Raw genomic sequence first — 24,896 nt, 5'->3', positions numbered from 1 at the left:
TAGCCTATGTGAGCCAAGTAGCTCTATAACTTTGGCTATGAGTTTACCTTATAAACGTAGAAGCCTATGTGAGCCAAGTAGCTCTATAACTTTGGCTATGAGTTTACCTTATAAACATTGTAGCTTATGTGAGCCAAGTAGCTCTATAACTTTGGCCATAAGTTTACCTTATAAACGTAGAAACCTATGTGAGCCATGAGAATACCAGAAATGCTAGATCCTCTACGGTAGTCCTGGATAAGGGAGATAAGCACGTGGCTACGACCCTCGAAATCCAGCGCGATGTTCTCGTTGACGGGGTCTGGTTTTGTGATCGTCAGCAAAACACGGGTACCAAAGTTCTTGGAATCGACGAGGAGTCTCGGTGAGCCAGATTCTCCTGCAGATTAAAAGAAAAACGGAGAGTGAAAGTAAAGTGTTTTCTGCTTGGTGCAGTATTATTGCCGAGTAATTCAAATTCCTTTAGGGCTTGGTGTCATAATATCAGAATTAGATAAACACAGAGAAGTTTGCCACTCTGTTATATGGTACTCGCTTTGATAGGTACCAGTTCACTGAGAAGGTGTTGATTATTACACACAAAACGATACCGGTGAATTATGGGAAATAATCTGTAATCTGCATGACGCGATTAGTAATTACCGTTGGTTTCCTCAGAATGTATCGTGACGTGTTCGTCTATAAACAGAAATGTCAGACCGGTTATTGCTGTGACTGTACGCACCAATCATTATGGATTGGGAGTACCTATAGATGGGAAATCATTTAAAAGGAGCGTGACACACTTCTCACTATTTATGTATTTCTGATAATACCCAAATGAATTACACCTCTTGAAAATTTAAAGCAAAATAAAGCTAAACATTAAAGTGATGTTCATCAGAAAGACAGCTAAACGCACTTTGTTTCCTTTTTTTGTTAAACATATTATAATGATTTGATTACAGTGATTACAGTGGGTCTCATGAGCCACACAATTGGTGTTTAGGTAGAAAGATGTTCTTGTCTCCACTGATTTTAATGATAGAATGAAAGATTACTTGAATAATGCTCAAAATTTTCTAATGTGGGTAAATATAAAGAAAAAAGTGATATAACGCCAGAGCTCCCTGCCACTGCTAATTTCGTTGATAAATCTCACATTAGAATTCAAACAACTGAATGCATTTAATTTCAGTTTAAACCGTCAAGAAATGTGAGCAAAGGTCCTGTTAGTTATATAGTTTAGTTATATAGAACTATGCATTGATATTTAGTGCCTTTTAAATTATACTCTTTAAAGATTTGTTTCTACATTGTGTTGTGGTAGATATCTGAGAAAATGTTCTTCTCACGCACGTGCTGAAAAGGAGTGTACGACAAAGTTGAACATTGTTATTAAAGGAAAGGAAAACACTAAAATGAAGTATGTATCAGATGATAGACGATTAAAAACTGTCCAGGAAAACAGTTGGATTCATTTTTCTACAATTTGTTTAACCTAGTAGAATGCATTTGAATATTTCATTCCATTGTGGCCTTTTCTGACCACATTGGGAACCAGTGACGTCACATAAGGTTTTAGCTACTTATAACACACTAGACTGCTACATTTCAGCATTCAAAGTGCGTATACGTATAAACCTAGAAATGCATTTGCTGATTTGACCTTGAAATAAATCGTTTCAGGCAAAAAGTAGAGATGTTACGTAATTGATACCTTCTGGGTCACAACACACTACCGTAGTATCTGATCTTTTAACACAGTTCCACTCGGTTAGAAAAATCCTAAAAAAATAAGTCGGACTCCTGAACAGTTTTTAATAATCTTTCATCTGATATATACTTCATTTTAGTGTGGTCTTTAAGGGGGATTTCCTGACAACACGTGTAAATGGATGAGTTGCACTTCCGGCCTATCTCTGGCAGAATACTTTGATGGAGTGTGCGTTTCATTGTGTGGACATTGACCATGGAGTTCTTTTGTCAAAGATCCAGTATGGCTTCGAGTGCGAATCATCTATGTCAGATTTCAAAAGTAATAATAACATTGAAAACACGGGATCTTACGGAAAAGCGTCCCATTGACACAAACCAACTGGTGCCAGGATCCATGCGACCGGAAGTGGTCAGCCCTGGTGGCCAGAAAGGTACTCTGGGTAAGACTGCTGATCGAGCCCGTGGACTGGGCCCGTGGGATATGTGAAGGCGCAGGCGCAGACCGAGGTCTGCCGATTGAGTTTTCACGTGATCGGCTGGCTTGGACTGTGATGTAAATATCTGAGGTGCTGTATGTGTCCTCTACCGACAACTTCGTTTCGGCTTCAGTGTCAAGGTCATTGTCAGTGGAGCCTACCCCTTTAATGGGCAGAGAGGACGTCTTTTGTAAGCCCGGCTCGTTGGTAGGCAGTTTTCGGGCACGACTTTTATGTCCTGATAGCTGTTTTCGTAGTGATCCTTTTTTGATGTGTTTGGCTGTGAAGGAAACCGGACTAGAATCTCTGCCACTGGAGTTGTCAGTGGTAAAACCCTTCGACTTGGAGTTGTCTACCTTGACAGTATTATACGTCTCCTTAACACGAATGGCTCTAGTTGTGTTCGCATTAACCTCTTCTTTACTATTCAGCCGATATTTTTCCATCGAGGACCGAACATTTCCCTCAGGCGTGTGAGCAAACATTCCCTCCGTGGAGTGGCGCGCGGGTCGGTTCGCCTTGCCGGCGGAATACGGAAAAGAATGACATGTCTTTCTGGCGGCGGAGTGTTTCCGTAATGAATATTTCCTCTCGATGTTAAACCCCTGACAGCGGGACGGCTCCGGGCTACTGCAGATAACCAGACCGCCAAAGTTGCACTGAAAGTCCTCCAGGCAGATCCAGAATTCGTCGTCGTCCTTGTGTGTCAGAGGCTTGTATTTATCAGCAAACTCTTTGTTGAGCGATTCCCACGAGATGGTATCACTGGAAATAGACGACAAGATACAACGTTAATTTGTTCTGGATTGGCAGACATTATTGGCCGAATGGTCAAACTGATAGGAGGCCGTATTTCACAGGTTACGTGAGACCAATTGCCAACTACCACGCAGTCGTCGCTGGACTGGTTTTACTCTCTATGCAGGACGTCTATAACGATGTCATCTCTGCGCTGGTTTTACTCTCTATGGAGTACGTTTATAACGGTGTCGTCGCTGAACTGGTTTTCCGCTCTATGTTGTACGTCTTAATTATATCGACTAAGGCAGCCCTCTCTGGTTTTCGTTGTTACAGTAAAATTTAATTCAATTTTTTTAAAATGGGATAATTCAATAAGGTTACAGACGTACATGTACCATAGGTAAAGACCTTAAGATTTTATTATAAGTTACATAAAAAAACAGTCAAGAGAGAAAAAAAAAACAGCTGCCTATCAGGAAACTTAATGTAATTCATATTAAACATAGATGAGCCTCGTGCGTGGGAAGATCTGCCAGCAACCTCCTGTCTTTCTTTTTCTCGCACCATAATGCTGGCCGCGGTCGTATAAGTGAAATATTCTTAACCACGGCGTAAGACACCAGTCAATCAACAAATGAGCCTCAAGGCCTGGTTTCCTTTCACAGAAATTCTCAAATCTATTTTCGAGCCGGGCTCTGTGGTTTCCACCCACCATAATGCTGGCCGCCGTCGTATAGGTGAAATATTCTGGAGTACGGCGTAAAACACTAATCAAATAAATAAATAAATTTACATGGCCTAGGTATGCCATCCGGGAGATGTAAACCATACGTAACGATGTGTAGACTTCATTTGAACCCACAATATAAATGCCCCATCACTAAAGCGGTGAATACACATACACTCAAAAAGTTAATCTGTTAATGTTTTCAGAAAATGACCCTGGAATGTATTCTGCTATTTCAGTAGATTATTCACTTAAATAAAAAAAAATTATATTATTTAAAACAAAGATTCTGTTAGACTACCAGGATATTATGTTCAATATGACACGGTATTATGTTAAAATAACGGAATACATTCTAACTTCGTTCAGGCAACAGACTTTATATTTTTTTGAGTGTAGTGTTGGTTGATGCTCTTAGTTTGGGCCAATTTACCTGTCTGAGAACTTCCCGTGCCACTTTGGCTCTTGTTTGAACACAGACTTCAGGCGGACCATCTCAATAAATCTACCGTCCGTTGTAGGGAACTGAAATAAGACAGCCATTCTTCAAAATAACAATACACTCCCTCGCGTTTGACCGGAGAGCATTGACTCGTGACCATTTTAGAGAAGTAGGGCTTCCATAGGGCATTGTAGGGTTAGAAGTGGAGTAAGTGGCAAAAATGACAGAGCATTCAGTTATTTCGTGTCACACCATGATACATATTTGCAGCTGTCCGCATTTTACCCCCAAACTATTACAGACAACGACACAATACGTTTTGTTCAACAACAACATTAATAAATTTAGCTGAATCTCGGGGAGCAATTGTGTAAAAATGTGTTACGCAATGACCAACCCAACCGAAAATGTAACCATGATGATGAACCCAAACAAAGATGTAACCACGATGATCAACCCAAACTAAGATGTAACCACGATGATCAACCCAAACAAAGATGTAACCACGATGATCAACCCCAAACAAAGATGTAACCACGATGATCAACCCAAACAAAGATGTAACCACGATGATCAACCCAAACAAAGATGTAACCACGATGATCAACCCAAACAAAGATGTAACATAATGACCAATTTTTTTATTGATTTCATTGGTGTTTTACGCCCTATTCAAGAATACTTCACTTATACCACGGCGATCAGCATTATGGTGGGAGGAAACCGGGCACAGTCCAGTGGAAATCCACGACCATCCGTAGGTTGCTAGTAGACTTTTCCACGTACGACCAAAGAGGAAGCCAGCATGAGCTGGATTTGAACTCACGGCGATCGTATTGGTGGGATGCCCCTGGGTCATTGCGCCTTGCTGGCGTGTTAAATCAAGAACTTAGAAAGTATATAAAGTAACGTATAAGTGCTATAGAGCTACCTGGAGACGACATGTATTTGTGGATGTACAAAATGACACGCCTTTAAATATATCATTCGACACATCACACACCAGGGTTATATCGAGTTTACATACCAAAGCACCTTCCGTGAACATTGGATTATATATTCTGTTATCAAAGAGGGTATAGCGTAGTCATCATTTATAGATTTTCACACATCTCGTCTAATGATATCTTACCATCTCTCTACCAGCTCACCTTACTTGTCGCTGTTATCATGTGCAGATATTTTTCTGATTTATCCCCTTTATCATTCTTTGTAGTCTAAAAATAGAAAATTTCAAATTTATTTTAGGCTCTTTGTCATCTTTTGGAGTCTAAAAAGAAAAACTTAGAAATCCTCAAAATTCCAATTCGAGTTGTTTCCACAGAACACATACCTGCGACTTGTCGGGTTCATGGTCAAATCCCGTTGACGTCAGACGTTTCTCGTTTCTCCAGCAGACCATGAAGGACCGGTTTTACACTGGATTTGTACAAGAGATGGAAGAAGTTCTCGGGCGGAGTGATATCCGGAGTAAAGTGTTCGCAAATAGCGCCAGTGAGGTCAGTCAGAGCGTCGAGCGTCTTCCCAACCTCGATGGCTTCGTAAGTTTTACAACATCTGTGAAAACAACGGAAAACGGAAAAACTCATTTAACTATTCAACTGAATGACTGATCAACTTGATGGACAGACAGAGATGGAGACCATACTTTCTCTGGAGGAATGCCTTTACATACATTCTTAGTATTTTGTTTATACATTCGTATCTGATCGGATCTCGCATGCTTGTTCCTAAAGTGCAATGGGCCATCTTTCTTTGGCACTGACATATAATTCCGTAAGATAAACACCGAAGAGGGATGCCTCAATACCCGGCTTTTGACAGGTCAATACATAAGTAAACATGGAACGAAAAATCAAAAAATGAAACACACATGTCTGCAGACTTACTTGGCGTACGCCTTTTCTAAGAGCGGCGCCCAGAATTCGGGTGGTGAGCCGAGCGTCCCACAGTAGGCTAGCTCTCCATCCAGCACCGGTAAGTTATCGTCCACGACCACCTCGATCCATTCACCAAACCTCCAGAGGTTGAACCGAAAAGCACCTGCAAAAACCAAGACAGCATTCTTGTACATTAGTGGAATGAATGTTGTTTAATGCCGTCCTGAAAAATGTTTCACAGACACTGTTGACCAGTTTTAGGAATGGAGGGGTCATCAGGCATAAACCACCTTTGGCAAGTTACTCATCATTTGTTTTCACACATTGTGACCTATGCAGATAAGCACATCAAATTGCATGGAAGACTGCGCAAAGGGTCGGACGACCGCTGATTCTTAGCAAGATCTCACGAACATTTAGATAAGATATGGCCAATATAGATTAGTGTATATATTTATTTATTGATTTATTTAACGTCTGTCTTTAAGTACAAACGTTAAATAAATCATTAAATGGATCTGCCAGAACCACAATGTAACCGTTACAGACGTGTAACCAGGCATAACCAAAATCTGCCAGAACCACAACCTGGAAAAAACAAATCTTGGCAGAACCACAACCTGGCAAAACCACATACTGTCAGGACCGCAATATGACACACCCACAATCTGGCGAAACTGTAACCTGACACAACCTCAATATGACTGAGCGTTCACCTGTCGGAACGGCAATCTGAGAGAACCACAACTTCGCGGAACCATAACTTGGCAAACTCAAAACCTGGCAAAACCACAATCTGACAGAACCACAACCTGACAGAATCACAATCTGACAGAACCACAACCTGACAGAATCACAATCTGACAGAACCACAACCTGACACAATCACAATCTGACAGAACCACAACCTGACAGAATCACAATCTGGCATAAACACAATGTGACAGAACCACAATCCTGAGACAACCTGACTAACCTGAATTTATTGACGATTGCAAATGATTTTTTTCTTTTAACCACGCATTTTAAACGCTTATTTCTACCGCTTGCAAAGAGTCAACAATTCAACCGTTTTGCCCTGCCGATGTCCCGGAATCAATAATCTAGTCAATATGGCCTTTTGTAAAGTAAGCAATCTATCTATGTATGTTCGTACTTCAACTTTCCCCACGACCAAAAATTCATGTATGCAAATGACGTCACAAATGTTTTTAACAGACATTATGGTGGGAGGAAACCAGGCTTCCTCCATCCGCATACTAATATTCTTCAAATCTCCAGAAGGGCATCGTGATAGTGAAATAACTTATGATGTGTGGGTGGCATAAAATATTATGAACGGGCACCGCTCCAAGTTTTTTCATCTGATTTGTAGCGCATTGGATGTTAGCGCGGGCATAATTCCTGTTTGGCAGGAATATGCAGTTCTATAAATCTGTAGAAAAAAACTCCACGTCGACTAAAATTAAAATCTTATGTAACAAAATAACCTTTAAATCATGTTTTCACACGGAACATCATCGGAGCCCCCGCCATTCATTGTGCGTTGTGCAAGTGTGCAGAGAGTTTCAATCTGGGCTCCCATTCTGGGTCCCAAATCTTGGTCCACAGTCTGGGTCCCCAGTCTTGGTCCCCAATCATCGTCCCTAATCTTGGTCCACACTCTGGGTCCCAAGTCTTGGTCCCCAATCTTCGTCCCTAATCTTGGTCCACACTCTGGGTCCCAAGTCTTGGTCCCCAATCTTCGTCCCTAATCTTGGTCCACGCTGTGTGGACCATAAGGTTGTATATGCTATACAGATAACGCCGGTGGGATGGAGATCAAGCGAGAAATGTGTGTGTGGGGGGGGGGGCGATGAGAGAAGGAATGTTGAGATGATTTACATAAGCCCGGGGGCCTCCGTGGCTCACTTGCTTAGCGCGCTAGCACAGCGTAATGACCCAGAAGCCTCTCACCAATGTGGTCGCTGTGAGTTCAAGTTCAGCTCATGCTGGCTTCCTCTCTGGTCATAAATGGGAAGGTCTGTCAGCAACCTGCGGATGGTCGTGGGTTTCCCACGGGATGTTGACCGCTGTTGAAAATGAACACAAAAAATTTGCTGCGTGACAATGATAGCGGAACGATTACCTTCCCATCAGACGCCGCATTGTTTCTAATACTCCATAGGGTACAGGCTCGTTTTTAAAATTTTTTAACATGTAATCATTATAGGGGAAAATTGTAAGAACGAGTTATCTCCACCCTTTCTATATCAAGGGCTATATTCCTCCACTACAATGTGGATCAGTTCAAATGTATGTAGCACGCTTCGCATGACCAAGATTGACCTGTGTTTGGAGTTTACCTGTTCTTACGATAAAATGACTGAGCACCACGCTTTTTCGGGAGGCGGTACGCAGACCTACTTTGACCGTGTTTAGTGCTGACCACCATGCGTTAGTGTCTAGGATAAGTCGTCTGCCTAATGCCTACTATAGAGCAATTAAGACCGTCCGACTCAATTCCGACTCACGGTAATAACTATAGGTCCTGTCACTGTAGAGCAAATGTGATAGGGCATTTGTGATTCCCCGCGATCTTTTAATAGCGGCCTCGGCCGATTTGAACCGACTTAATCTCAAGAACATATATATACATATATAACTAAAAACCCGTCAATTCTAGGAGGACTACTTTTATCCGCATGCAGTAGTCAGGTGAATGCATGATTTATTTATTGATTTCATTGGTGTTTTACGCCGTACTCAAGAATATTCACTTATACGACGGCGACCAGCATTATGGTGGGAGGAAACCGGGCAGAGCCCGGGGGAAACCCACGACCATCTGCAGGTTGCCGAGAGACTTTCCCTCGTACGATCAGAGAGGAACCAGCATGAGCTGAACTTGAACTCACACCGACCGCATTGGTGAGAGGCTCCTGGGTCATTACGCTGCGCTACCGCGCTAACCAATTTAGCCACTGAGGCCCCTGCGAAGATCAGTTAGGAGTTATGTACAATTATCAGCGACAGCCTTTGATCCCTGCTGGTTTATTGGGTACGCACAAAAAACACCTGCAACCAGGTAGTTACAGCACAGGTAGACTTCACTGATTGGCTAGAGACAGGACTCATTCCCGTTGTCATTAAAATGTGACAGCGTTAGGTTTCATGTCTTGTGTCTTCGGCATGATGCTTCAGTGGCGGCAGGATTTACCCTGCCACCAGAAGATACGCTATATGTACACACATCTAATGACTTATCGTCGTCATATGACAAACCCCAAACATACAACCACAAACAGAGCGATAAGTCCGGCGTGTTCTGAACTCCCACCACTCCCACCTTCCCCCATCGCAATACTCAACAAAAACCATAATTCGTAAAATGTAACAGATCGTCTATTGTCTGAGTGATTCTAGAACGTATTATGTTGTTGAAGCAAATTGTTCTATTAAACATAGCACACACACTCTATTCATTCAACATAAATATTGTATTTGACTAACAGGATATTATGTCGAATAGTACATATATTACATAGCATCACTCTTTCTGCTAAAATTAACTTTAGTGTTAAATAGGTTAGTGTTGTGCTAATATATGTTCCCTCGTTATTCTTGTCTGTAAATAATGACTCGCCAGACGCACAATTCAAAACGGGAAAATAGACCATCGTAATGACGTCGTCCATACCTGTTATAATGAAGTTATCATGCGCATAAATAGACCGTCATAATGACGTCATCCATACCTGTAATAATGAAGTTATCATGCGCGTAAATAGACCGTCATAATGACGTCGTCCATACCTGTAATAATGAAGTTATCATGCGCGCATGAAATGTGTTACTATGCCCATTTTAGTGCCTTTAGCAAGAGGATAAGACAAAGACCTAGACTTGAAAGCACACATTTATTTTGTTTGATTGTTATTTAGCGTCAAACTCAAGAATTTCTCACTTAATTCAGGCATCGTCGACAGCTTATTGTTATCAACGCGCCTCTCTGAAACCGACTCTGAAGTAATTTGCACATCTATAATGACGTAGGTATTAGTGGTACGCTAATTGTAAACACTGAAGCACATTGCCATGACAATGTGTGGATTTGTTACAAAAATTAAACAATTTGCGTATACTGCTGCAACACAAAGTTATGTGGCTTTGCACACCGGCAGCATTAATCATAAACGATAAGTTTGAGAGAGCACGAACAATGATAGGGGAAATCCACGAATTCCTTCGTCCATGACTGGGATTGAACCCGCAACCGGTGTGTCCTAGAGACGGAAATACATGCGCCTTAACCACCCGAACATGACCCTCTCACTAACCTAGCAACATAGTCCTAAATACAGTTGTCGAACTTGCAAACAAATGGAAATGTTTTCAACAAATTTACCCAGATAGTTTTAATTACAATATTCCCACCTTACCAAGACAGTTTTAATTACCATATTCCAACCTTACCCAAATAGTTTTAATTTCAGTTTCGCACCTTTCCAAGATAGTTTTAATTACAGTTTTGCAACCTTCCAAGATAATTTTAATTACAGTTTCGCAACATTCCAAGATAGTTTTAATTGCAGTTTCGCAACTTTCCAAGATAGTTTTAATTGCAGTTTCGCAACATTCCAAGGTAGTTTTAATTACAGTTTTGCAACTTTCCAAAGTAGTTTTAGTTACAGTTTCCCAACATTCCAAGACAGTTTTAACTACAGTTTCCCAACATTCCACGATACTTTTGATTACAGTTTCCCAACATTCCAAGATAGTTTCAATTACAGTTTCCCAACTTACCAATATAGTCTGTATCAAAGGACTGTTCCAGATTTCGGTAACCTGGGATTAAGTGGCTCATGTATTTGGATGAAAGCGAAGCGATGACCACAGCGGCTCTAAACCACGCCTTCTGTTTCCATTGGTGGTAAGGAAAGTCAGTCACACAGACTCCGCCTATTCCAATCAAGGTAGCGTCTGGAGAGATCTCCTGAAAAAGATAAAAGTTTAATTTCACTTTAGTTTCCTTTCATAAAGCGATACTTTCCATTGTCTCAGTGTGCGCAATTAAGTTGAACAGCGATATCTGGGTTGGGCGAAACACAAAAATAAAAAGTTATGTTTTTTAAAGTTCATGTGGAATACTTTATAGCTGGGTGTATACATTTCGTCTAGAGTTGTTTTTTTCATTAAGGATATCCTAAACGGCTATATATCCATATATATACGCCAGTCTTTTCCTAGTATACAGCTGAGCTGGTTAGAGAAAAATTATATATATAATTAATTAATACATGTCAAGTCAAAACCCAACTATATATATTCTGTTGTCAAGGACGCACAGAAAGACGTAATCCATCATCACAACTCCTATTCCCCACCAAGGCTTTCAAAGAGCATACAGAATGGAAGACAGTAGTTTAATGTCTCATTTCGTGTAGGGGACTAGCTTATTTCCTTGTCGGTGTATTTATATCCGGTCATACATCACACCGCGGTATAATATATCGCAGTCTCCATCTCAAAGCTCAAAGGATACATGAGTAGCCCGTGACCGGATGAACAGCAGTGATTTGTAGCTTCTGTCAAATACAACCTGTAGTTATCAACGGACATACATACCTTTAAGTGTATTCATTACTAATGATGACATAACTGTGTCGTAGCATCTTATATTTATTTATTTATTTGATTGTTGTTTTATGCCGTACACAAGAATATTTCACTCACACGACAGTGGCCAGCATTAAGGTGGAAGGAAACCGGTTAGAGCATATTATTAAAATGTGTATTAAATAATACAAAAGCGAATGAATAGAAACATGAAGACGACACTTCTGTTCAAGTGTTTCTGATGGTTTTTTTTCTCGAATAATCGATTCTAAGAGTAATTTACAATATTATTTTTCGTTGGTTTCTCTAATGCAGATATAGTTGGGTGATTAAATTGTAACATCTAAGCTTGCAACGTATCGTCTTAATGATGAGTCTCTAAACACGTTCGTTAACGGTTTGTCCATGTTCCCAGCTCAGCTTCTACATTAACAGCTTTGAACGAATACATTCACCCAACCTGGAACTCGGTCGGCCATGTTGTCTGCTCTGTCCTCTATCCGGAAGAAACCAAGGTTTCTCATAATCTTAAAGTAAATCTGAAAATATATTACCTTATTATGAGGACTCAACTGCTCTTCCTAAAATTAGGACCGTCCTTTTTGTTTTTTGTTTCATAAAAAAACAAAAATAAAAACTTTTTGATGATGTAATCTTCTTGGTTTAAATCAAAAATTTATCTTTTCCCATACGATGCGGAGTGCGGTTGACTCGTACCAAAAATGGTGGGTAGCCTAGTTTTCAGCTTGGGCTCAATGCACCAGGCATATTTGTGTTCATTTGCGACCATATGGTCTTTTGTATTCAGGAAAAACCTTGTGATATAAAGTCAGTATTACTGTAAGATTATAGGAAACCTGTTTGTTTGAATATAGTTTCGACATGTTGAAAACAGCACACTGGAAAAGACCGAATTCCAGCTTATTGAATGTAAGAGTACAGATCTGTATTTCTATAAACTAAGCTGGGAGAATGAAACAAATCTCAGATCAATAATTACGAGGCACAGATAGGACAGCCAGTGGCGTCTACAAGTAGACAGACTTTCACGTTATTGTATGTTAAATGTGGTGACAACATAGTATACTGAGTATTTCTTGACCAGTGGCGCCTAATAAATTGCAATTAACATCACTGCATTATTTATTTACGTAATTCCGTTCAAGCCATGGTGTTAGGGAGCGTGTAATTTGCTACTATTTATGCATTTATATGAAGAGTTAGAATAAAGCGCTAACTGGAGTAAACTGACAAGAGACCGTATTTCATCGGTTACATGTGATCATTTGCCAGCTACCACACGGTCGTCGTTGCTCTGGTTTTACTCTCTGTGCTATAGCTGTATTTCGCCGGTTACATGTGACCATTTGCCAGCTATCACACGGTCGTCGCTGCTCTGGTTTTCTCCCTATGCTGTAGGGCTTAATTATATGTAACGTAGAGCGAATTTACACCTGTCATGTGCAGAGGTTAGCCTCTACTTTTTACTTCCTTCTATTAATCTGAGCTTTGTACTATACTCAGTATGAAATAAAGAACGATTATATGGTTATTTGGTTTTGGTTCTAAATATGTTGACTTCTACTCTGCAAGACTATGTCGTGACGGCATGAACCTGTTGCGGTTTGAACCCTCTTCCGTCATTACACCAAGCGGGAATTCCCGTCTATCCGGTAGGACATAGCCAGTATGCTTTGTACCTTCCTGTACTGACCACATATTTGTCCTCTTGACACTAGATTTCTCCACGATATGGCTGATAAATTACCGATGTGGCGTTAAGGCATAATCAGTCTTTCATTCATTCGTTCCTCGTGACAAAAACTGCCAACCACACAAAGCATAGTCGGCTCTACCAAAACAGCCCTGAATTCTAGCACTAGATAAAAGAGCAGTGGAAATCCGTCTTGCAGCAAGGAGGCACATTACATGCACTCTAATGATTCCTTCGTCGTCAGATGACTGAAAAATTGTTAAGTACAACGTTAAACCCCAAGCACTCACTTACTCACTCACTCCAGACAAAGTGTGACGAGTGACACTGCTGAGGTATATATATATATATATATATATATATATATATATATATATATATATATATATATATATATATATATATATATATATATATATATATATATTGTGCATACAGGCGCCATATAGCTCATCAACTTATCTCCCAATATGACAGTTTTTCATAAGAACCATGAAAAAAGATGAAAAGTCATCGTTCTTCATAATATTCATGAGATTAGTTAACAGTTCACATTAAATGTTAGAAATGGGAAAATAAGAATCCTTACATGTGGTGTGGGCCGGTGTAAGGTGACGTCATATCCGATCTGTGGATCACGTTTTCACATTACATAACACTCTTTAATCACGTATTTTGTGGACATAGTTTTTAAGACTTTCATTTCATTTGTATGTCATCTTTCTTTTTAATTTTCCAAGAAATATGTTCTGTTTATAATTAGTTATAGGAATGGAAATGTCCTTACTGACCAACCAAACCAGTTTTAACAAGTAATTCTATCCATGGTGCCACTAACTAAAAATGAGGCACATCATACTCCGTACAGCGCATGCGCCGGTCTCAACGTTCACTTTACATTATAGAAACCACTAGCAGATTTTGCACATAAATCTTGGACAACGCTGAGGTCACCAGGGTCATGATGATGAAGAAGAAGTGGTGTCAGAAAACACAAAAACTCCGTCTTAGCGTTTGGTTATAATAACATAATATACACATGTATTTTATTGGTCTAATGTGTGTAAAACATGATTCAAACCAACTTCTGAAACAATTTTATGACTAACTGCTGATTAAATAGTTCTTCGCGAGGATACCAGCGATGAGGCTGAGTGTAAACAAGTCTACGCGCGTCGCACCGGTTCCGGAGGTCAAGTTTGCCTGGTGATGGCAGTGATGTAATGTGAACGTAGACAGCGATGCGTGCGCTGTAAGGAGTATGGAGGCACGTCAGATTCCCGTCAAGAATGCGTGTTTGTTTTCTGACCGGGTGTTAATCCGACGTGTCTGCTAGCCACTGCGACAATTTATACTTGCAGACGTAAACCCTGTGTTTATATTTAGAGGTAGACGTGGGAGGTAAAATAGGTACGCTGTGAGAAGGCCTTAGATGTGACAAACACAAAGAAAATAAAGCTTCCTTGAAAATTAGACACAAAAGATGACACCAATAAAATATCCTGACGCCTATTGTAAAATGACAAGCTTGCTAAAAATGTCTCTTTGGTTACTATAATCCGGGTTCTAAGAATACAAAGTCTGTTCTTTGTAAGCATTTATTGATGGGAACTGACGTCATTTGAGACACAAGCCAGGTTTTGACGTTGACACCTGCGTGCGCGAATTAACGCGCTTTGTCAAAAAATAGAGATTGGCCATAATCGCAACAATCCATCACAGCTACATTTGACGCGAATCAAAGCTGAAAATTCTAAAGAAAAGAAATGCAGTTGTCTTAATTTACGTCTGAGAGATTTCAAACACCTGTGGGTGGAGAAAATGCCTTGTGCCATCGTATCATCGCCTCAAGCCATCGTATCATCGCCTCATGCCATCGTATCATCGCCCCATGCCATCGTATCATCGCCTCATGCCATCGTATCATCGCCTCATGCCATCTTATCATCGCCTCATGCCATCGTATCATCGCCTCCTGTCATCGTATCATCACCTCATGCCATCGCATCATCGCCTCGTGCCATCGTATCATCGCCTCGTGCCATCGTATCATCGCCTCGTGCCATCGCATCATCGCTTCGTGCCGTCGCAGGACGCTGTCGTTACTCACGATACAAGTCACGCTCACAGTGTTCTTTCAGGAAAAAACAAACATAATGCAATGCCAGTGACGATAATGGCTTGTAGCTAAGGTAATGAGACTCACCTAAATAGGCTTTAATAGAACAACTAAACTGCTTCGTTGCTCACAGGACAATATGTATATAGACATATATATTTGTACTCATACCCGACTAGTTTCTGACATCCGCCCAACAGCATGTATTTCTTTTATTACGGATAATAAGTAAAGCTCACAGCACTCCTATCTTCCGTTGCTGACGGCCCACCATCTACTTTCCTATCCAAAGTATCTGTAAAGCTGCTCTTTTGCTCTTTATCATCTACAAAAACATGCAACTCTAATCAACGATTAAACAATACACGACAGAAAGACACGGTTTGGTTATGAAATACCCTTAAATTAATCCATTACGCAGGCTATAAAGCACGTGTTGTACACGCTGAGGGTGACCTCTCGTTTAGAAGGCACAGCGGGAGACAAACTCGCTTTGCCATCACAAGGGTTTCTGGAAATGTCAGATGTCAAGGGATATGGTAAAAATGTGCCAATTATATTCCGGGCTTCGCATCAAGATATCAGTCACCGGTAATTTTATATCCTTCGTCTCTTTGGTTGTCTTGGTCACCGTTTAGCTTTATGACCTTTTGTAAGGTGTAGCGGATGTTAAGATCTCCCAGGAAACCTTTACCTTTAAATAGACTCTATATGGACAAGGAATTTCTGCATTCCTCCGTTTTCATTATTAGTTAGGCATTGCTGACAACAAACGGTGGACGACGCTCCTGTTGTCGCTTGCCAAGTGCAACATTCGTGGAAGACATCTTGTCACGCGACAGTATGGGGTGCATATCTGTAGTGGAAATTTCCCCATTCATAAAACTGATGAATGTGTAAATCTAAGCCGTGCTGAAGTGAAAACCTAAACCATGTTGAATGTGTGAACCTAAGTCATGTCGAATTTATGAACCTAAGTCACGTTGAATGTGTGAACCTACGTCATGTTGAATGTGTAAACCTAAGTTATGTCGAATGTGTAAACCTAAACCATGTTGAATATGTAAACCTAAGTCATGCTGAATGTGTACACCTAAGCCATGTTGAATGTGTAAACCTAAGTCATGTCGAATGTGTAAACATAAGCCATGTTGAATGTGTAAACCTAAGCCATTTCGAATGTGTAAACCTAAGTAATGTTGAATGTGTGAACCTAAGTCATGCTGAATGTGTAAACCTAAGTTATGTTGAATGTGTAAACCTAAGTAATGTTGACTGTGTAATTTGCATAACCACATCTGCTGCTGTCCTCGGCGAATTGGCTTTTTTATTCATTAATTTATTTGTTTGATTGGGGTTGTTACGCTGTACTCAAGAAAGAATATTTCACTTAAACGACGGAAGCCAGCGTTATGGCGGGAGAAACCAGAAAGAGCTCGGGGGGAAACCCACGACCATCCGCAGGTCGCTGGTCGACCTTCCCACGTACCACCGTGGAGAAAGCCAGCATGAACTGGACTTGAACTCAAAGCGATCGGATTAGTATCAGACTCTAGGGCCATTACGCTGCGCTAGTAAGCTAATCACCAGACCACGGAGGCCCCTGCAAATTGGTTTCTACGGATACAATGAACGTAGGGTTGATATTTTACGTCATATCGGCAGCATTTCAGCAAACTTAGTAGAGCGATTATGTTCCAAGAAAATATCTTTCAGTAAGAAAATGAGAAAATCCAAAATCAGAACAGTATAAAAACGTTTTCAAAGCAGTTAAGAGAGGTAATACAAAAAAAAATCAGCCCATTAAAAACACATTAAATGTAGTTTGTACAAAATATTTTTATATCTTTTAAAATATCATTAAACATTTAACTGCGGAATAATCAGCATCGTGTTATAAATTTGGAGCACACTTAGACGATATCGCCCTGCCTAAAACATAATTATGTTTAAATATACACGACGTTGGCGTATTCTGCCCAAGGGACTCACACCCGAGGGCTCTAGGTTACTCGCTTTTTACTAAAAGCTTGCCTCGAGGGCTGAGGTCCTATTCTGTGTACCGGACCCGCATGAGTCGCCTTTTACTACGCCCACTCTAGGACAGCCGCCTTTTACTACGCCCACTCTAGGACAGTCGCCTTTTACTACGTCCACTCTAGGACAGTCGCCTTTTACTACGCCCACTCTAGGACAGCCGCCTTTTACTACGCCCACTCTAGGACAGCCGCCTTTTACTACGCCCACTCTAGGACAGTCGCCTTTTACTACGCCCACTCTAGGACAGTCGCCTTTTACTACGCCCACTCTAGGACAGTCGCCTTTTACTACGCCCACTCTAGGACAGTCGCCTTTTACTACGCCCACTCTAGGTTAGTCGCCTTTTACTACGCCCACTCTAGGACAGTAGCCTTTTACTAAGCCCACTCAAGGATAGTTGACTTTTACTACAAGTTTGCCTAGAGGGCTGAGGTCCTATTATTTTCACTCCGGAGACCCCAATGGAGCCCACAATGTTGCATGTATCTATGCCTAAGGAAGGTCAAATGAACCTACGATTTATTCCAGTACGGCTGTGACACAATGCTCTATTTCATACAACATACCCAGAAACACTTCTAATAGAGTATCTTGTCACTTATATGACACACAAATTGAGGGTCACATCAACTGACAATCTTCGGTCAAAAACATAATCTCTCAGATTTAACAGAAAGTGTGTTGTTTGAGTGATGCTGCAATGTGATCTGTTATTACAACACAATATTCTGTCGTATTCATCATAATGTTCTGTTAGTCAAACAAAATGTCTGTGTTAAGTTAATTGAATATTTGTGTTATATTTAACAGAATAATCTGTTGCAATAGCAAAACACATTCTAGCATCACTCAGACAATAGAATCTCTGTTAAATTCAACAGATTATTTTTTGAGTGTTCGTTCTCCATCTGTTTTAGGATTGACGTCATTTATTCGTGTGACAGGCTTCTCACAGCGAACACCTGCCCGAGAAGGAAGCCAATGGCAGGCACATGAAGTAACCACATGAATTAGTCTTGACGAAAAACGTCAATCAAGACGTGGATAGGTTGGCCTCGCCTGCTTTTTCATTTTAAGAGGGAATATGTGACACTTACCGATTGATAGGACTTACAGTTAGCGGCCTGCATGACTAGTGATACACAAATAAATAGAAAAGTTCAAATGGTATTGTTTTCTTTTTAGGGCATTTTTGCTACTTTTTTTCTGTTGTTGCATCTTTTACGTCAGCACATGTCTAAAAGGGAACAGTTTCCTGTACTTGCACCTGTTAGCATTAGCTTAACCATTTAGCTCAGTTTGTAAAGTTTTGGGTCACCGGTGTTGAGATTCGAGTTGAAATCCAAGACTGACTAACAGTGTAAGCCTTTCAACTATTACACTGGTTACAGGTTTCAAGAAGTTTGGTGCTCTGTTAACATGCGTGTGTCTTAGGAGTGGGGAGGAGGGCTTCCCGGTACTTTTATATACTAGCAGCAGTCAGAGGGAATTTCACTTTTGCTCAGTTAGAGCGCCAGAGTGCTGGACTTTACGTGCGAATGGTACCGTGACCCGCGAGCCACGGGGCGAAATGTCCTCATCCGGCTTCCATGCACAATGGAGCCGAAAGTATAGCCATGGCAACCTACGGATGGTCGCAGGTTTACTCCCACGACAATGCAGGCCGCCGTCGGATAAATAAAATATTCTTGAGTACGGCGAAAAACAACAATCAAATAAAGAGCACAAGGTATCAAGTCGATCACGGGGGATATATCCAGGTTAAAGTAATATTATCAGTATATAGTTAGCGCGAATGAAGCATTAAAACGTAGCCCATCTCTGAATATGTAAGAGAGTATGTATGTATGCTTGGGGTATTACGTTGTACTTAACAATTTTTCCGCCATTTGAAGACGGGGAATCATTAGTTGCATGTACACATACTGTGTCTTCCTGTATCCGGGCGATTCCATACCGCCAAAGTGCTGCAGCCACTGGATTATCATGCCGAAGACACCAGATATGACACCCCACCCAATCACATTATACTGACACCGGGCCATCCAATCCTGTTTCCTTGCTCTGATATCTCAGTGCTGACTTCCAAGCGAGACAGCAACAAGTTCCATATTTCAAGTGTTCGGAATGACCCGCCTCCCGACTTCGAGGCGGATGCTCTAACCACCAGGCCGCCGACGTGGTCCCCATTACTCTGAACCCCTGTGTTCAGATTACACCGGAGTACGTGGATGATGGGCGCTAAACATATACGTTCGGCAATCTGTGTAAAAACCTACCATTCTCCGTTGATATCCTCCACTGCTTGCAGGCAGTGCTTAATAATCACGTGACACAGGTTGATGGGGCGATTCTATTAGCACGCATCTACTATCACATCACATCTGTTATCACACGCATGAGAGTTTCAGTGCCCTACTCAGTGGATATGCTGCTTTTTTTTCTTTCCTTGATGCACAGCAAACTGCCTTTCATAAATAATAAATTTATTATGGAATCCAGGAAATTACGAGCCAGTTTTCAATACAGGCCCACTGTGTTTAGGAGTCAAATGTACATATCAGGGGATTGGCGGCAGCGGGCTGTTCTCTAGTGCTAACCTTTCCGTCGCAAGGACACACATAGTGCGAGTTCAAAACCGGACTTGGTCAGGGAATTGGTAGACTCCGCGCTCTCACTGCTAGCGTGGTTTTGTTTGACAATAAATGATTTATGTCACGGTGCTCTCAACAATATTTCACTGATATATGGTGAGTGGATACCGAACAGAAACCCACGACCATCTGCACTTTGCTTAGCAGGCCTTCGAGCAGAATTCGAAGCCAGCATTACCCAGGCTTGAACTCGAAGCGATCGCATTGGTGAAAGAGTTTCCTTGCACACAAACCAGCCTGCCACGGAGACCCCTTCGATGGCTCTTAAACAACCTGCGAAGCTCGCTTGTTCGTTTACGCACTAACGTTTGTTGAAGACAAGTGGTATTTGCCAATATAATATAAATATATATATTTACCAATATAATATAAATATATACATTTACCAATATAATATGCATACTATTAAGTGAAATGTTAGAAAGTTCGCCAGCAATTTGACAGAGGTCGGTGGTTTACTCTGCGCACTTTCCTCTACTCATAGAACTGACCACCATAGTATTAGTAACATTTCTTGAGTATGACGTACAAATCAATCAGTTAATTAGTAACATAGTTTTGGTTGCCAGACGGTGATGAGTGTTTTTATCACCTGAACGAGGTCACGCGAGACTCCACGGGATTTTACCTGTATTTATGGCCTTGTCTATATGCTGTAGCAACATACGTGCTAGAACACGGTCAGTTAAACAGTGTTTTTACATTCCTTACACTATAAAAAAAGACTATGATGAAAAACAACACATAGTGTTGACAGTGTGTTTACTATGTCCCTTGCAATAATCTCGTAGTTGGGTGTCAGAACACTGATACGTCTGCCGATGAGCCAGGCCATGCAGCTGGCTTGCCTTAGACTAATAGGCCTATTGTTCAATAATCCCACAGCTTACGCCGACAGACGTTTTGATAACTAATCCCGTAACTTCCTTTCACCTGCGGGCCTCCGTGGCTCAGCGCTAGCGCAGCGTAATGACCCGGGAGTCTCTCACCAATCGCTGTGAGTTCAAGTCCAGCTCATGCTGGCTTCCTCTGTCACCCACCTGCGGATAGTCACGCTAGCCACGCTGGCCGCCGTCGTATAAGTGAAATATTCTTGGGTACGGCATAACACCAATCAAATAAATAAATAAATCCTTTCACCTGCCTGTCTAGCAAGTCAGAGAGTGCCAGGTACTTTTCAAGTGAGTGAGAACAGGTTCTAATTAGAAGTTTGATTTAGTATAAAAGGCCTTACCTTAACTTGGCAAGGAAGATAGAAACTACTATACTACTAGATATCCCTAAATCGCTGTAGGGGTAGTTAGTGGGGATGTGGCTCAATGATCACAAAAATAAATCCAGAAGTCATTGTTGTTACGTACCAACAACTATGTACAATTTATAACTGGTCGGAACATCCAATGTAAGAGATTAAATGATATCAGTTAGTCCCTTTAAATCCAACCAGAAAACACTCTGGATTTGCAGTGTAGGAGTACACAAACCTACTAATGTGGTAGTAAGTTCATATGTGCCTTACCAAGTTAAGGGTCTAATAAGAGCCTGTTCTCTCACTCACTTGACAAGTACCTGGCACGCTCTGACTTGCTAGACAGGCAGGTGAAAGGAATTTACAGGATTAGTGTTGCCGTCTGCCGGCGCAATCTGTAGGATTGTTGAATAATAGGCCTACTAGTCAAAGGCAAGCCAGGTGCATGGCCTGGCTCATCGGCAGATCTATCGCTGGGCTAACACCCATTTGGTAGATTATTGCGAGTGACATAGTAAATACAGTGTCGACATTAACTCCACCTTGGTGACAATACCGCTTGAATACCAGAACAACTCTGCCATCAAACGGAGTTGAAAATTTTACACTCCAACAGCTCATCATTTAAATTTAACATGCGATGCTAGAGCTGACCATATGTCGCGGTAACACGATATTACCGTAGACAAGACAATGTACCCTGACACCAAAACAATGATAATGTGCCCTGACACCAAAACACTGCTGGAATAAAAGCATAAATCCGTCACACATAGCATAAATCAGTCACACACACCATAAATCCGTCACACATAGCATAGATCAGTCAAACATAGCAAAAATCCGTCACACATAGCATAGATCAGTCAAACATAGGAAAAATCCGTCACACATAGCATAGATCCGTCACACATAGCAAAAACCGTCACATATAGCATAGATCAGTCAAACATAGCAAAAACCGTCACACATAGCATAGATCAGTCAAACATAGCAAAAACCGTCACACATAGCATAGATCAGTCAAACATAGCATAAATCCGTCACACATAGCATTGATCCGTCGCACACAGTATAAATCCATTACACATGATATAAATCCGTCACACATAGCATAAATCCGTCACACATAGCATAAATTCGCCAAACATAAAATAAATGCGTCACACATAGCATAAATCGTCACACACAGCATAAATCCGCCATACGTAACATAAATCCGTCACACATAACATAAAGCCGTCAGATATAGCACAGATCCGCCACACGTAACATAAATCCGCCACACGTAACAATGATTTGTAGGAGTAGCATAACCTAGTCTGCCATTGCTCAAAAAATCACATTTTTCTGCCATCTCTCAGAAAATCACAGAATTCTACCAACTCAAGGGCCTAGTTATTACAGTGAAACTGCATTGCCATAGCATTAGAGGTAATATTGATGTAATGCTGAAATTCTTCAACCTTTTCACACATGTATGTAAGGTGTTTGTTTATGCAGACAGATTCTGAAAGCATTATTCTGTATACACTGACGCAACTATACTTTTCTGAAATCTCCAAAGTCAAATTAAAAATGCGCATAAGTTGTACAGAAAGTTGCTCTTCCACATGCGGAAAGGTTAAGGAATTAGGGTAAGCAATGATGATGATCGTTAAAGCGACATTGAGATGGAGGATGATAGTGATGAGATAGCATGTGACGCACAGACATGCGCAATACAGTTGACAACTGGTTTTTAAAGAACGTTAGACTGTACACACCACCACATGGCCGTCGTCCAGAGATTATTGCCATCAAGGCCCCACAAGAAACAAGAGCGGGGAAATATACAAATTACCTGTCCAAGACATGCAGGTATTGTGGACGATGGATAAATATAGAGCTTTAATGTTTAACTACCCTCAAAACTTTAATCTGCTGATTTTAACGCAAAGTCTGTTGTCTGAGTGATGCTAGAATGTATGTATATTCTGTCATATTCAACATCATATCGTTTTAGTCCAATAGAATCTTTATGTTGAATTAATAGAATATGCGTGTTATATTTAAGAGAAAAATCCGCTGCAATAAGACAATACATTCTAGCATCACCCAGGAAACAGACTTTCTGTTCAAATTAACGGATTAATTTTTTGGGTGTACATGTGTACGTCACCGTGATAGACAATCTGACGAAACCTGGACAATCTGGTGAAGAACGAAATAACTGATTTGTCAAGTGTTAGACGCCTTTCGTCACAAATCCAGTGTACTCCCACTGACGTGGTCAGTGGGTGCGTTCATGCAACATACATGACGACAGTAAATCGCAGGATTTACAATTACCGATCTGCTAAAAGAACAAAAAGGCGTCTTTTATGAATATAGAAAGCTGTGTGGCCTTAAGGTATTCTTCAAACCGAACACTGAGATTGTGGCTTTAGAAAGGCTGGTATACAGGTCATAAATAGGCTGTCGTGATAACAGAGATATCTTATTCTTCATCGCTCTATAAATAAAGTCGTGTAGACCTTCACTTATCACTTATGTCGTGGAAAAATAACGTCCCTGTAGCCCACAGCGGTCACAAAAATAATGGCCTGAGTATTGTCTCTGGAAGAGAGTGACTGATGCTTGGTGGAAGACAAGATGAGCTGGTTCCTTGTCACTATTGTCATGACTGTATTTATATGGCGTACAGCCGTACGGCTGTATCAGAATAGCCTGCCAAGAACTAATTAGGACATTATATAGGGCGTATTCAGAGGCTCTTCGTATATAACCTATACCAAATCGCTCTACTACTGCCTCTGCGTGGATCGATATGTCCGTATCTTCTCTTTTTTGTGTATTAGAGCGAAACCCACCGAGTCATTTTCGCCCCAGGGACAAACGATTCCGGCTCCCCGGGGAAAATTGTTTTCACTTCTCGTTAAGTACACATCACGCGGGGATTCACGAGATGTCTGTCAATACAACACCATTAGCTTGTGGATGGTCAGAAGGCCGCGTGACTCGATACATGGTGAAGCCACTATAGGAGCATCTGAACTCACACCGAGTAGACACCACTGTAATTTGTGTCTCGCTAATTGTACAGCCTCCGGACAGGACTTTAAACGGTTAGTAGTCCGGGGTCAATCACGAGTAAAGGCAGTCTCGCCTATCTTCCGTATAAGACTCTATGCGCATGCTGCTCCATAACTTCATAGATTGCATCACAAAATTTCACCTGTTCGACCATTTAATCTGATTTATTTATTTATAATATTATATTGGTGTTTTAATGATTTTATTTGTTCGATACTGGCAACCAATATAGTGGGAGGAAATCGCACAGAGCCCTGGGAAAACATTTAATTTGATTAGGGCACGTGCACAATAATTAACTTTGCGTCACGTGAAGAACGTCTTATTCAATATATGGATTATACATCGATAATATTCAATATATGGACAATATTGCAGCACAATTAATCCCAACGGAAGCGAAATCCTTTCATCTAAAAGTTCAACAGTTCATTGTCTATTAATCTTCAATCTTATGCAAAGATCTCGAAATGATATCCATCT

At 41.0% G+C, this 24,896-nt stretch overlaps 1 protein-coding gene across 1 annotated transcript in view; it reads right to left on the bottom strand.

Annotated features, from left to right (window-relative positions):
* Positions 1–24,896, bottom strand: part of LOC135463919 (calpain-1 catalytic subunit-like) — a 39,267-nt gene that overhangs the window by 3,703 nt on the left and 10,668 nt on the right. Inside the window, 8 exon segments of the mRNA XM_064741384.1 lie at positions 168–379; positions 2,050–2,939; positions 4,076–4,167; positions 5,236–5,282; positions 5,414–5,498; positions 5,500–5,641; positions 5,974–6,127; positions 10,750–10,939. Coding sequence (XP_064597454.1) covers positions 168–379; positions 2,050–2,939; positions 4,076–4,167; positions 5,236–5,282; positions 5,414–5,498; positions 5,500–5,641; positions 5,974–6,127; positions 10,750–10,939 — 1,812 coding nt within the window.

The sequence above is a fragment of the Liolophura sinensis genome, chromosome 3 (genome assembly GCF_032854445.1).
Source record: "Liolophura sinensis isolate JHLJ2023 chromosome 3, CUHK_Ljap_v2, whole genome shotgun sequence".
NCBI classification, from domain to species: Eukaryota; Metazoa; Mollusca; class Polyplacophora; order Chitonida; family Chitonidae; genus Liolophura; species Liolophura sinensis.
This window is presented reverse-complemented; position numbering and strand designations above follow the sequence as displayed.